Source organism: Pseudonaja textilis, chromosome 2, assembly GCF_049901715.1.
Source record: "Pseudonaja textilis isolate UNSWEBS1 chromosome 2, rPseTex1.2, whole genome shotgun sequence".
Classification (NCBI taxonomy): domain Eukaryota; kingdom Metazoa; phylum Chordata; class Lepidosauria; order Squamata; family Elapidae; genus Pseudonaja; species Pseudonaja textilis.
The window spans coordinates 157,150,142-157,165,891 of record NC_141991.1 but is presented as its reverse complement, the minus strand read 5'-3'; the positions used below and the strand labels follow the sequence as shown (position 1 = coordinate 157,165,891).

Below are 15,750 nucleotides of genomic sequence, written 5' to 3'. Positions count from 1 at the left end.
GCTCACTAATATTTTGCCTCCAAGATATTACACAGTGAAAATCATGGCCAAATAAAATCATGAATATAATTCCTAAATTTTAATGGACAATTATTATGTCAGATTTTTTGAAATAAATTGATTATAAAAAAAAATCCTAAAACAGTAGTAGGTTTAATGTACTAAATATATCTAAATATCAATGTGGGAATGAGATAACTAGGCAGAAACAGAGCATAAATGAGGATGGAACTCTCCTCTCCATAACAGTGCAGTGCATGTTTTAGGGCTACAAAATGGTAATTCCTGTGTGGCTCCAGAAGAAAATGAAATGGCTTATCCTGGAGAAAGTTGGAATTTTCAACAGACATATATTACATGGCTATATTCATGATAGGTTTCCCCCCCCCCCCCACCCAGTATGGCATTTTATGTCATTTAATATACTATATTAATAAGTAAACTGAGCATATTAATTAAAATACCATCCATGGTTATAGTAAAATATAATTTGCAATATATAATTGAAATCATATAGTTCTAGTCAGCATTCACATGTGTCACTTTAATTTTAGTTTTCTGCTTGTGGCTTTCCTGTGCATTTACTTGGCCGTATTTAGTCTGCATACTAAAGGTTAGTCTGCCCACTTGCATTATTCTTTGTGTTGTCAGCTTCTCCTTTCCTTGGTCAAGATTGCTTCAGATTTCAATAGATTTCATTGCGACGGGCCGGCTTTTAGACCCAAGTGCTAAGTTTTAGTCCGCAGACTAAAAACTAATCCGCGGATTATTTATGCAAGCAATTCCCTCACTGAAAACTACATGAAAAACAGTAATTATTCTCTTCAAAACATAATAGTGAGGGCAGTTCACAGCTAACAGTGAACTTTACAAGATGTCCTTTGACACCTAAGCACAATAGAATGCTGAAAACATCCCTTGTTTTGGTAGCCCCATTGTGCTTAAGTGTTGGCAAACTGTATTATTGACTGCTTGACCTGTAACTGTGACAGTCCCTTGCTTTTAATGTTGTTTGTTTGTATGTTGTTAAGTAGTTCTTAGTGGGTGAATAAAGCATCAGAACAGATTGAAGTGAGAAGAGATAAAGAATGCAGTGTCTTTCTGTCATCATCAGTTGCTCTTAAAAAGAAAAACATAAATCCCCTGCACTTATAAATGACTGAGGGCATAAGGAAGGAAACCACAATAAAGGGGGAAAGTAAGTTAGATCCTACCATCACTCCTGAAGTGTCATGTCCAGTTCCTGAAGCATCCTAATGAAATATCAGCTAAAAATATAAATGCTAAAAAATCCATTGGCGGGGAAGTCAATCCAAGATGAAGAATAATCCGCGGTGGCCTGGTGTAGCTTATAGACATCTAAAGCGGTCATCTTAGAAATGAGAAACTTAATGATTCTCTTTTAGAAGTGTTACATCAGAACACTTTTCAGTTGTGCTTTTAGGATAAATAAGCAGGAAAAAATGAGTCTGTGCATGATTGCATGTCTCATGCTCCTTCCTGTGTCTATCTCTCTCCAAGATAGGAAGGAGATCTATAGTTTAGTTTTGAAAATTCAATATAATTTTACTTTTGTACGGACATTTGATTTCATATTTTTGTTACTTTTTAGTAAAATTGCTGGCATTGGAACATGCATTAAAAATAAAATGTTTCTATATTATGCCTCAGCTTTGCAAAATTATTATTAATTTTTTGAGTTTGGACTTGCTGGTGTTTAAAATTTCTAATTGTATTAAACATTTAATATTTCCCCATCACTTTGGATTTCTTATAATATTGGATATATTTTTCCTTGCTGGACTATTCTTTTGGATTGACTCCCCCTGTTTGGATTATTTCACTGCATTATCATCCTTAGGACTCGTCAGGAACAGGACATTTCACCTCAGGAGTACGGGTATGTATATAATTTTTTTTCCATATCATCAGGTTAGTTGCTGGGAAAATAGAAACAAAATTAGAATTTACACCAAGATATTAGACCCCAAGGAGCAGTCCAGCTAATATTCTCTTCCTATTGTAACATAGATGTTTGGGAATAGAAGTAACATTTACATTTTTCAACATTTATGCAAACATCTCATGACTCATTTCAGGTTTCCAAAGAAAAATAGACCCCTGATTATGCTTGCAATTATATTGGCTGCTTCAATTTTAATTATAGAATATGTGGAGATATATGAGAACAATTTCTGCTAGCTTATTAGTGAATGCTATATTAATAGTTTCCCTCAAAATAAAGAAAAAGCAAGTTAAAAATTGTCATAATTAGAGATGATAAGACATATTCTAAAAGATCTGGCGGATATTAGATTAAATATGTTTCTTTACAAATATCCCTTTGTAATCAGTAGATTGAATTTCACTTGGAATTTCATATTGGGACAAAGATACTATGTGGGTAATGTGTTCAAAATTATGGGTGAACATTTTATAGATCATAAAAAAGGCATGAAAATATGCCAAAAGAGATATGGCATAAGGTAAGAAAAGGGAATGTAGCTAAAACTAATTTTCCATAGTCTTCCATTCATTTCTGTCCTCATACAAAGCATCCTTGCTTCCATCACATCCATCACCTTTCGTTTCGTACCACCTTTAGAGATTGAACAAAATCTAGTAATCACGTACTGAAATGTCATTCAGAATAATTATCTGGTTAAGAGGTTTGTTTTCCCTTGAGGAAAAAAAAGATCAGTCTTACTACACAAACTCCCAACATAAATTTGAAACATACAGATTTCACTTTTTGATTAAATTTAAAAAGGCAACGATTGCATCCTCAGTAGAAAATTCCCAAATCCACATATTCTTCTATGTTTCAAAGAGAGATCATACATTTCAGCCAGGGCTTGTAGTGAAAAAATACTTTAAATTTCCTTGTTCTGTAGTATTTGTATGTGCTCATAACAGTCACAAGAAAGAGTTGAAACAAGGAAATAGAGTGTAAAGCAGAAAGCAGATTTTTTTAAATGACCAGGGGCTTTGATGGTGCAGTGGTTAGAATGCAGTATTGCAGGCTAACTCTGCCCACAATCTCAAATTCAGTCCTGGTGTGATTTAAGATTGAGTCAGTTTTCCATCTTTCCAGGGTCAGTAAAACAAAGACTTAAATTGTTGGGGGCAGTATGCTGACATTGTAAACCACCCAGAGAATGCTCTAAAGCTCTATGGAGTGGTACATAAGTTTAAGTTCTGTTGCTATTGCTATTAAAATAATAATCGACATTAATGCCCCATGTCATTTTAATACATAACTCTCAAAATTATCTCAGAATAATAAAACTGTGCACTTCTAATGAATCACTTTAGAATAAAAATCCAAATTAGTTTCCAAATTGGATATCTAAAGGAAAAGTTTGGACCAATGCATTGATTTCTTTGCTCTTAAATTCTACCCCCACTGTTCATCTCATCATGTATGTTACCAAATGTGTAAGACTATTTTTCAATCTCTTATCCATTCACTTTTAAAAATGTGTGCCCAAGCACAATTACTACTGTATTGTGTTTTCTATTCAGAAGCTGCTATTGCAATAGTTCCCCTCATATTATTTTCATCTGAAAATTATCAGGTCTATAAAGCAATTGCCGCTCTTGGAATGAAAGAATTAGGAGAACAGCTGAGAGTGCCTCATCACTCTCCTGGCTTAAGTTATAAGGTAAGGCAAGGCTAACTAAGTGAGATGAAACAATATTCACAGGATTTCAAATCCTGCTTTTTCAGGTCCATTTACAGAGGGAAATTGCCTAGTGTATGGATTGGGAGCCCTTTCCCTTTCATACAGTTTTCTCCTACAAATCAAAAACTGGATTTCAGTGCAATTAGAAGAAAGAAACTACATGAGGTTGGGTGTTTAAATATATGAGTGAGTGAGAGAGGAATTTCCAGTGATGAATTGGAGTAGGAAGAGTTGTACTCTCCTCTCATCATCCCATCACTTGGTTACATCAATGTTGCCTTGTCAAAAAATGCACACTTGCTTCAGCATTAGTTTGGGATTTTTATATAGTGGTTAAAAATTGATTAGCATTTTGGTTCTTTTGGTTTTCATTTACTCTAAATTCTATTCTGTTCTGTTTTAGCCTGATGTTTAGGACTCTCCCTTGAACATTTTGATTGCTTTGTAAAAACTAATTGTTTTTATAGTAGCATATAAAATTAGGCTCAGTCTCTCCCTGCCTAAGTTAGAGACTAGAATATCTTTGAAACACTTTCCATGTATTTAATGTGTCTTTTAAAAATATATTTATGCAGATCTGTCTTTGATTTTGCATGTGGTCTATGTACTATTGCTTTCATTTTGTGGAACGGTGAATTCAGATTATCATACAATACACAAAGGATTTAACCACTGTTTATATTCCCAAGACTAAAGGCCACATTCCACATAAGTGAAAAAGCAGTTTAGGACTAGAGCACAATCTATGGAGTCAACCCATTCCACTGATTAATTGTTTTCACTGTCAGGAAGTTTAACATTTAAGGCAAGAAAATGCTAAGAAAATATGCAGTGCAAAAGTGATAATTGCATGTTGAGAATATGAAGCATTTTAATTAATTACTTGTCAAGTAATTTAAAAGAGCCACTAAAACTATTAACAAATTAGCATAAACCAGTTTGATAAATCCAAATCTATGTTTTGTATTTAGGTTTTAAATGGGATTATATAACACTCAGTCCTCAAAATATCCCATCACTTGCTTTTTCCCTTTTTTCTAGCCCATCTGCATAAGCTAGCCGCATTATTTATGTTTTTAAAGGTATTATTTCCTTTGTTCCTAAATTTCCTCAGCTTGGTGCTGGATGTCGATCATATCCTCAGGGATTTGGTAAATTCAACTTTATTCAATTTAGCTCCTTGCCAATAAGCATTTTTGCCTTAACCAGTTGGTAAAAATCTGATGTTAACTTTAAAAACAACAACACCAAAAACAAAATAATACCTGCATCAGCTTAATTGTTCAGGCTCACAGTCTGTTAATAAGAGTAAAACAAAATGGTCAAACTTCCTCTTTTTTTCCCCATAGGTCTTCCGACCCCGCACTCCACCAGAAGCAATAGCTCTATGTAGCCGTCTGTTGGAATATACCCCAACTGCCCGCCTGACTCCACTGGAAGCATGTGCACATTCTTTCTTTGATGAATTACGGGACCCAAACATCAAATTACCAAGTGGTCGAGAGAAACCTGCACTCTTTAATTTCACTACTCAAGGTAATTTTGAAACATTATGCCAGAATAGGGCATCCTATCAAGTGAAGTTAGGATGAAATGATGGATAAAGTGTTGGGCACTTAAAAAGAAAATACTCTTTCCATAGCATAGACTAGAGAGTTAGAATAGAAGGAAACATTTGCAAATTTTGTGTGTGTGTATGTGTGTGTGTGTAAAACCAGTTTATTATTGATAGAGACGAATGAGGTAAAACGTAATTGAATCCATAATCTAAGTGATCTCTATCACATTTCCTAGTTGATTATTAATAAATGAACTATTAATAAATGAATGTAGATGAGGTTATAGTCCACAGTGCAATAATTACATGAATAAGTATGTTAGAGCAACGAATAGTTAAATTTTTAATGAAGATTATTTTTGAAATATAAAATAGGAAGCATATACACACACAATGGGATTAAATATATTTTCAAATAGTGCTAAATATTGTTAAATAGAATCATTATTTAGTTTCATATTTTGGGGGATCATGTCTGTAGTCCAAACTTGTCGAAGAGACAAAATAACCAACTATATAGTTCCTTTGTTTCTGTCATAGGAAACATTTTTTTAAAATGGTGTCTTCTCAGTACTATAAGGGAAGCCAGCCCTTTTCAGATTACTTTTCCTGCCCACTTTTAGTAGTAAAAATTATATTTCTTTTTCTAAAACCAGTACTTTTAATTAGAAATGTTTTGATATAGTAATGTAGGAAGATCATTTTAAAAAATCCTTTATAGCTGGGAATGTTGCCTATAAACATACATTTGATCTTAACCAAAAGGCCAAGAAGCCTCTGATCAGGTATGTGTAGGACTTTACTATTATTATGCAGTTCTGTTTGGTTATTTGTACAAAAAGTGAATGTAATTCTTCACTCCTTTTCAATTTAATTGTACAGTTTATATGCTATATTAAAGGTGGAAAAAAAGTCTGAAATTATTTGTCTTGGTCTGATTTTTTTTTACCTCTCAAAACCTGGCATTTTAACAGAGGTATGTAGACTTTTTATACCCACTGTAGATGGCAAATCATCTTGAAACGCCATCTAGCTGGCTAGATTAGTAAAACTGGAAGAAAAAAACACCAACCCATCCTGGAATAAGGCAGTGGCAAACCATTTCTGGAAACTCCTTGGGAATTGTGTAAATGCAGTAATGCAGGATAGAGAAAATTAATCTTGTCACTGTTATGTCAGAGCCACATAGCCGATCTTGACTGATCTTAAAAAAGTTTAAGAAGGATTAAAACTGGGAATCTATGAGCCAATGCCAGGGCTGAAAGCAAATAAAAAAGATATGTAAGAAGAAGATAATGGCAAAACACTTTTGTATTGTTACCAAGAGACAATGTGAACCTATCCATCTAGTCATCAGGAACTGCTAACTGCTCTTTTTCATAACTTCACTAACATATTTGTAACAATAACTACGCAAGGGTAAACCAATATAATTTGAACTTCTTTACTTTTATGTTGTTGCCGATCATTTTTTCTTACTATTTTAAATAATATTTCTACCTATGACATTTTTTTTCTCCCCTTGAATTCAACTATCTCTGAATCTTGGAAACTGCCTGGATAAATTGCTACAGTTTTCTTGGCAAGATTTTTTCAGAAGTGGTTTGCAATTACCTCTTTTCTAGGGTTGAAATTGCTGGCCCACCGTCACCTAGTTGGCTTTGGGCCTATGGTGAACTAAAACTCAAAGTCTCCCAGTTTCTAGCCCGATGCCTTAACCACTATACCAAATTGGCTCTCGTGACATTTTTAGTCTCTTGCTTATGATGGACTGTTTTAGGGTTTTTTTTTTTTAAAGAATGTGGCACATAATCTAGTTTTGATAGAAAAAGGTGAAGTACTTTTTAAGTGTTAGAAACAATATTGGCATTCTTCTGTCCTTCCCATATGCAGCAGTATGCTTGGCAGCACTGGTGGGATTTAATCTTTTTCGTCTATTCTTCCATGGCAGTAATAGTTATCATAGAACTCTTCATAGAGCTTCCTTACATTCCTGGATGCATCAGGAAGTCTGCTAAATGAGATGATTGAATTGTGCTTTGTTATACATGATCTTTCTTCAACTTCCTTCTAGAATTGTCAAGTAATCCATCTCTGGCTTCAATCCTCATACCTGCTCATGCTCGAAATCAAGCTGCTGTTTCAACTCCTACCAATACTCCAGCAGCCTCAGGTGAGATCATATTTATTTCTACCGTATTTTTTCTTGGTGCACAGTTCTTTTACCCACAGTCTTCAGTGACACAAATGCTGACCATCCCAGTATTGCTACCACTATTAAATCTTGAATCAATACATTTTATAGATTTATCATAAATCTTTAATATAAAGGTTTAGAAAATTACATGCAGATTTAGCGTTGTTTGTCCAGCATCATAGATGAGGACCTCAACACCATTAGTTACATTAAAACTAAGTGTGATGTGTCCAAAGATGACTGGTCAGCCCAATTTGGGCATGGAATGTCCTGCCACATGTTGGGCAAATAGATGGACACTGGAATTGTTGCACTGATAGAGCTAGACTTGCACAGCTAGCAAGATGTAAGTCAACCAGCTTAGTTACTAAGTCTTCAGCCAGTGCTGAAGCCACGCTGGGGTTCTTCAATCTAACTAGATTAATTCTTTTCATAGTCTTGCTTCCTTTTGGTCATCTTTTGAGTCTGATGTGGAGCTTCATTTTAGAGACAGTTAGCCTGCAACCTGTCCAACAGTCAGCACCGCACATATGCCCTTCATTATTCTGACATCCTGCCTTACTTTTCTCCTGACAATGACATAAACAATAAAATACCAAGCTTAGAGCAGAGGTGCATCCAAGAGGTCTTATTAAGGTAGGCAAACAGAAAATTGTTACTGTTGATGAGGTTGTGTGCTGAACAGTTCTAGCTAGGAGTAGGACTGCTGTTAGTCTTTTTCACTCCATATCTCCAATGACTCCCTGTCAGGCTGCAGAATCACACCTATGATTGCATTAAAGTTGCTAAGCAAACTGAGAGTTGGGCATCTAATTCTTCATAGAACCTTTTGTCTCTTGGGGTTAGTCATTGTGGGAGACACAAGCACTGATCAGGGTAGCTAGTGGTAACTGCAGTGTTTCCAAACAAAATGACTTCCATCAACCACTTCCAACCCAACTCCAGCATCACAACACTCATCACTGCCATGACTGCAGAAAAAATGTATCTTTAAATCCGGCCAGCTGATCTTTGTTGAGAAGAAGAGTCTCACTCAGGGCTGAAGCATATCTTGCAAGTTCTCTGGCAACTAAAGCTGCTCTCCTAGTGTTTCCCAAAAGCATGAACATGTTCAGGTGACAATGGTGAGAGGTATCTATGTTCAACTGCCAAGATGGGATTCCCACTAGTTGTTGTGAACTGACCAGAGTATAGTGAAGCAGCGAAAGTTTGGGGCACCTGTTCTAGTTCTATCTCCATACTATGGAGGTGAGCAGTGAGTTCCTAAAGAAGTCTGCTAACTCACCTAGGCAGATACTGGTTTGATACTGGGTTAGAACAATTAGTGGATATACAAGCCTCTCATATAAAAGCAAAACATGATGTTTAGATTTGACAAAGATAGACTCTATCTCACAAGTGTTTTTAAAGTGTTCATTGTATACCCAGTGGTGATCAAATTTAATATTTCCAATTGTTAACAATTCTTAGTTGCCATTGTTACCAAGACGTCATTACCCATCTCTTGGGTGATCATTCTTCAGAAACCTCTATAAAGGTGGCAAAACTCTTTATCAATAGCTATAGTTGTTATTCACTGTTTGGTTTCTTCCTCGTGTTATTAATTGATAGCTGATCTTCTAGAATGTTCTCATAATTTTATATTTTCCTTTTAGAATTACATGTTTTTTATGTGATTAGTCTTGGACTGTTAATTATTATAAAATATTTTTGAAAAAGTGAAAATAAGTAGGCAACAGTAAGCAATTGTAAACACACTTTGTGTTCAGATGTCCATCGAGAGCTTGCACTGGCCCAATGTCTGATTTTTTTCAACATAGACCACCTGTCCTTGAATGGCTGGGTGGACTGAACATTAACATTTGAATTACAATAAGTCCATGTACTTGCCATACTCATAACAACAATAATGACAACAATAATAATTTTAATTTAGGAGGGAGAAATGGCTGTTATCTGCACCTTTCTTCTAAAAGTGCTTTAGCAGCAGAAAAAGCAGATTCTCTTTTTGAGAAGCAGACATGACTGATTCAGAGGGTATGTCAATCTGTTTTATGATTCCTTGGCACATAATTTGAAGATGTGCTAAAATCTTTTATAATATCAGCATCTTAGGGATGAAACATGTTTGTAGGAAGATGGCTATTTCAGTTGAGCCTACTATATTAATTAAGTAAATGACCTTATTTCTTCTTTCAATTATCCTTTTAATTGTCACATCTCTATCTCATTGCTAAGAATATGAGAAGAACGAAATCTTACATTGGTCTTGTACACTCAAGCACTTCTTGAAATATTTTATATCTAGGTTACTGCTTAGCTTCTTTTATTACAGTTTACGTTTATATTGCTTCAGTCAATAAAATTTCCAACAGAATTATTGCATGCTGTTACAAAAGTCTCAAAAGAGTTGAATATTGAAGTCAGAAAAGACTCAACGGCTGTTATTGCTAGAAGTACAATCGAATTATAGAAGAGGGGGGCCTTTTGGAGATCCCAAATTATGCTGAGCAAAAGAAACTATTTTGTTGAGGAGCACTACAGTCACACTGAGGGGTAGAGACAAGACCCCACTTAAACAAGGAGTCCTGAAAGACACCATGTTGGGTGCAGATCCTGTTCAGAGTTGACCATTTGAGAATTGATCTTTTGGAAAACTCATAATTTATCCAAGTCCATTTCCATCTACAGGGTTTTTAGAAATGTCATTGTAATACTTCTTGTCACTTCTAACCTCTCTTGAAACTCTCTTTTTAAATTTTTTCCTGAAACCATCCTTTTTTATTTTTTCCTTTTTGTCTGTTTCTAGCAATATCCATTGTTTCTTTTTTACAGATTAGTAGGTCAAGGAAATGCTATGGACATAGTTTACTTAAATTTCAGTAAGACATTTGACAAAGTGGACCACAATCTACTTGTCAGGCTACAGAACTTTCTGAAAATATATCAAAAGGTATCAAAAAGGAATCCTTTATTGAGATGAGACAATTCCTGTAAGAGTTCAAAGAGCATCTGAGGTCTCTCAGGCATACAGGGATACATAAGGGAGTTTAGAACCTCTCCCCTTATCTCGATGTGTATTTAGTGAAACAAAAGCCAGTATGTTAATTCCTCCCCACCCCTCTTGTTAGAACGAACTATTCAAGAGATTCCCAAAGTACAATCTCACTGTGGAATTTTTATGACCTTCTCATCTCCTGGTTGTGCCTCTCAGAGGTGATAGTTCTGGCCATCTGGCTTTTCTCCCTCCACCGTATAATGTGTGGGTTATATAAATTCAATATAAGATTAAATATATTCAGGTTACATCAAGAAAGGATTTCTTTAACAGTCTCTCTCCCCCTCACCCCTTTTCTTCTTCCACTGAAGAAATAACAGATACATGGATCTGACATCCTGCCCTCCTTAAAAATCAGATAGGTCTACCTGGAAAAAAAACAAAAATCATGCATTACATTTGCAATTCAGGATAGTTTATCAGGGTATTTTTGGTGGAACTTACGGAGTAATGTGGGTGCTTTTACGTGTTGTTTGGCTACCCACTCATTTTCTGAAGAAGGAAGGTGTTTCCAAGCTACTAAATATTGTGTGGATCCATGGTGAGTGCATGAATCAAGGATGTCTTTAATTTCAAAATGTTGTTCCCCATGCACCATGATGGGGGTTGGAGATGTGGGAAGGGGGGGAGGTCTGAGGTTTGAAGTGATCTCTGGTTTGATCAAGCTACAGTGAAATACTGGACACGGTCCCCAATCTTGAAAGGTTTAGGTTCGCAACGTTGTTTGTCTGCATGAGTTTTGTAAACTACTCTAGTTTCCTGTAAAGATAATCTTACCACTAGCCACATGGCTTGTAAGTTATCCATCCACTCCTTAAGGGAGGGGATTTCAGGATCTTTGGTGGGTAGTTCCGGCATGGGGTTGAATTCTTGGCTTGTGGCTACCTGGAATGGGGTGAACCCGTGCTACTATGGACTGAGTTATTGTATGTTACCTCTGTAAACGGAAGAAGGTCAGTCCAATTATCCTGTTGGTGACTAATAAAACATCTTAAATATTGCTCTAATACGCTGTTCACTCTCTCCATTGATCCGTCCGTTTGGGGGTGATTCCTGACGACAACCCCTGGGTGGAGCCTAATAGGTTTAAAAACGCCCGCCAAAATGTGGATGTGAACTGAACACCCCTATCTGAGATAATCCGTTGGGGAGCTCCATGAAGGCGATAGATGTGTATTGGAAACATCTTTGCCAATGCCTTGGTAGTTGGGATCTTTTGGCATGGAATAAAGTGAACCTGTTTGGAAAAAAGATCAGATACAACCCAAATGACGGTATTTCCAGCACTTTCGGGAAGCTCCACTATAAAGTCCATAGAGATCTCTTTCCAGGGAGCAGAAGGGTCTGCTACTGTTTGTAAAAGTCCAGGAGATTTTCCTTGTCTTCTCTTTGCAGCAGCACAGGTGGGGCAGCTCGCAACATTAGTTTTCAATGTCCTTTTTGAGAGACGTCCACCGAAATTGTCTTTTGATGAGGTGCAGGGTTTTATAAACCCAAAGTGTCCTGCTATTTTGGAGTCATGGTAGCATTTCATGAGGTCCATTCTCTGGCTTGCAGGGACATAAAGTTTGTTCTCTACCCAAGCCAGTCCATCTTTGAGTAAACAAGTGTTTTTGTTAGCCTGGAGCCAGTCGTCCTTAAGTAGTGCCTCCTTAAATATTGACGTGTCTTCAGTCAGGGATGATTTTTTTCCCCCTTGTGTCCGGGTGATTACTTTGGCTGCTAGTTGGGTCGGTTGGGTCATTGGTTTTATAACCTCAATCTTTTTACTGTTGCATTGGGGTTTTCTGGACAGTGCATCTGCTAAGAAGTTCTTTCTCCCAGGAAAATATTTGAGAGTGAAATTAAAACGTTTAAAGTAATGAGCCCACCTTGCTTGTTTTCCGGAGAGTTTCCGTGGATTTTTCAGAGCTTCCAGATTTTTGTGATCAGTCCATACTTCAAAGGGGATTTGGTTTCCTTCCAGGAAATGTGAGCATTGCCCACCGTACAGCATATGCCTCTTTCTCCCATATGGCCCATCTTTGCTCAGTTTCTGTCAGTTTCTTGGATGTATAAGCATATGGTTGTAATCGTCCACTTCCATTCTTTTGGAGGAGGACCCCTCCAACTGCATCATCACTAGCGTCTGCTTGGATGACAAAAGGTTGTTCAGGATCTGGGTGCTTAAGGACCGGTTCTGCTGAGAGTAGACGTTTGAATTTCTCGAATGCCACTTGGCATTCCATTGTCCAGATAAGGGGTTGCCTTGGATTGGGTTTCTCCCTCCCTTTCATTTTTAGCAAGTTCATGATCGATGTTTGCAAAAGCTGGAATGAATTGGCGATAAAAGTTCGCAAACCCCAGGAAACTTTGCAGTAGTTTGCGGGTGTGCGGTGGGTCCCAGTCCAGTACAGCTTTTACTTTCTGTGGGTCCATCTCTATTCACTCGTGGGATATTCTATATCCCAAATAGTCAATTTTTTCTTGGTGGAATTCGTATTTAGAGAGTTTTGCATATAGTTTAGCATCTAAGAGTTTTGTGAGGACTGCACGGAGTAGCTTGATGTGTTCTTCCATCATTTCTGTGTAGATTAAAATATCATCAAGATACACTAGAACCCCTTTATATAAAAATTCATGAAGGGTTTCATTGATCAATTGCATAAACATGGCAGGCGCTCCTTGCAGTCCAAAGGGGAGCACTTTAAATTGGTAGCATCCCAATGGAGTATTAAAAGCTGTCTTCCACTCATCCTCTTCCTTTATTCTTATGCGGTAATATGCCTCTTGTAGGTCTAACTTTGATTTTTTTTTTCCTTTGGAGAGGTGGGCTAACATGTCCTTCATGAGGGGGAGTGGATATATATTCTCTGTGCAAATTGCATTCAGTTTTTTGTAATTAATGCACAAGCGTGCTGAGCCATCTTTCTTTTCGCAGAATAACACTGGGGCAGCTATTTTAGGACGGGCGGGTTCGATGAAACCCCTTTTTAAATTTTTATTGATAAATGCTCTGAGTTCTTTCAGTTCTCTGGGGGACATGCAGTACATTTGTGGTTTTGGGAATTTAGCCCCGGTAGGATTTCGGTGGCGCAGTCTGTGGCTCGATGGGGTAGGAGTTCATCACAAGCTTCCTCACTAAATGCTTGGGCCAGATCCTGGTACTCATTGGGGATGTTAATGGATTCAGCCAACTGTGCGGTCATGGCTAATTCTCTGTTCTCTGTCCCTTTCTTTATCCTTTCCTCTGAGCTATTTGCAAATACTACGTCTCTCTGGAATTGTACAGTTCCTGTCCTCCAGTTTATTTTTGGATTCCATTTCTACAGCCATGTGAGACCTAGGACTAGCCTCCATTCCATTTCTGGGGCTACAATGAATGTGAGCATCTCACTATGGTTCCCTAATCTTATTTTCAATGGTTCTGTGGTAAACCTAGCTGGCTCCCCCCGCTATAGTTCCATCTAATTGGTAGAAAGCGATGGGATTTTCCATTTCTTTCAGTTGAATCCCCAATTCCTCTGCAAGGGAGGGGATTATTAGGCATCAGGTGCATCCCGAATCCAGCAACGCTACAACTTCCTCCCCCTTCCTTCAGCTCGGGATAAACAGTCTTAGGGGTAGAGTGATTGGTTCAGTTTGGGTTGCTTACCAGCAGATCGTCTTCCAGGTAGCTTTCGGACTGGCTCAGGTCCCCTCAGAGCGTTGGGGGTTCTTCCTCTGGGTTGGGGGGGGAACCGAATCCCACAGCTACTCAGCCTCTCAGGCCAGTCTCCTTTCCTTGAGGGCTGGATGTTCCAGGTTTCCCCCAATGGGTGGTCTAGCTTTCTGGCAGGGGTCTTTGAATGGCATTCTGCTGCGCGGTGTCCCTCCTTTCCATACTTAAAGCAACCAGACATTCTTGGAGTCATGGTGGTTTGGGGTTTGAAAACTTCCCATCTCCCTTGGAGTGGGGATCTTTTCCAAAACTTGCCGCTCTGGTACCAGTTACGAGTCATGTCTATCTCTGCCTCCTCTGCCATCATGTACCAGGAGGTTTGGGGCCCCACAGGCCAGGCAGGCAGCATATAGCTCGTCATTTAGTCTGTCTTTGAACCAACAGACTAGGATATCCTCTGGCCAGTCGACTCGGCCAGCTAGGTCACAAATTCCTTGGTGTATTCAGCTACTGGGCGACGGCCTTGCTTTATGACTCTGATGCGGTCTCGAGCTTTTCTATCGGCGAGAGTGTCTTCAAAGCGGTGGCGTAGGGCCATCATGAAGGTCGAGGCTCCTTAATTCTGGGGCGTTGACATGGAGCATCACCATCCATCTGGCTGCTGCCCCTTTAAGGGCCAGGATAACAACTCGTACTCGGGATCCCTGGGTTGGGAAATTTTGCCCGTATTCTTGTATGTAGGTGAGGACTTGCGTCAGGAAAAAATCCCAGTTTCTGGGGGTCCCTATTGAATTTTACTCCCAGGGTGGGATCTTCCTCTGCAATTGGGTGTCTCTGGGTTGGCCAGGGTTAATCCCCTGTACTGGGGTGTTTAGAGGTTGGATACCTGGTATTGCTGCTAGTTCTTCAGCTTGTCCTGCTGCCCGATCATTCTCAACTGAATCCGGGGTGGCGGTTCGGGTTCTCTCATTTTCTGATTCCCTTGCTCTTCTGCATTGGCGTCCTGGTGCATCCCTCACCTCGAGGTTCTCCAGGGCTTTCCTCACAAGGCGATTTATGTACTGTCTCAATTGGTTGTCGGCTGGTGGCTCCTCGTTCTCTTCTTCCTGATCCGATAGGGCCTCCAGGTCCAATTTCCACCCGGGTTTACGATTACCCCAGGTGAGGGTTACTCCCTTGATTCTTCCATCCCAGCGTTCTCTTTCCTACACCTATAGACCACCGGGGCTTTGTGGAGGTCTTGTAGGCAGTTTTGCTATCTTTGATGGGGTGCACGAGTCAGTATCTGGTTGGGTAACTGTTGACGTTTCTCCCCAGCATTTGGCTTCCCCTTGGTCCTTGCTGTACTCAGACATTTTCCTTTTTTTTAACAGGGTCCACTCAGTAGAGTGAAGGTTTGTTTTTTAAAAAAATTCCTCTCCGGGCTGACCTCTATTGCGAGACACTGCTTTATATCAAGCTACAGAACTTTTCCCATTCAATCAACTAGAATGAACTTCTGGAAACGTATCAAAAGGAATTGAGATGAGACAATTCATGTAGGGATCAAAAGCAGAGTCTAAGGTCTCTCAGGTATGCAGAGATAGATAAGGGAGTTTAAATCCCTTTCAC

At 38.5% G+C, this 15,750-nt stretch overlaps 1 protein-coding gene across 24 annotated transcripts in view; it reads left to right on the top strand.

Annotated features, from left to right (window-relative positions):
* Positions 1 to 15,750, top strand: part of GSK3B (glycogen synthase kinase 3 beta) — a 148,959-nt gene that overhangs the window by 84,897 nt on the left and 48,312 nt on the right. For 8 of the 24 annotated variants that reach the window (XM_087926146.1, XM_087926143.1, XM_087926144.1 and 5 more), the window contains 4 exons: positions 1,862 to 1,900; positions 3,579 to 3,665; positions 5,036 to 5,222; positions 7,319 to 7,417. In XM_087926146.1, coding sequence (XP_087782272.1) covers positions 1,862 to 1,900; positions 3,579 to 3,665; positions 5,036 to 5,222; positions 7,319 to 7,417 — 412 coding nt within the window. The remainder of the gene's footprint in view (positions 1 to 1,861; positions 1,901 to 3,578; positions 3,666 to 5,035; positions 5,223 to 7,318; positions 7,418 to 15,750) is intronic. The other 16 variants (XM_087926150.1, XM_087926147.1, XM_087926151.1 and 13 more) reach the window with 3 other exon arrangements.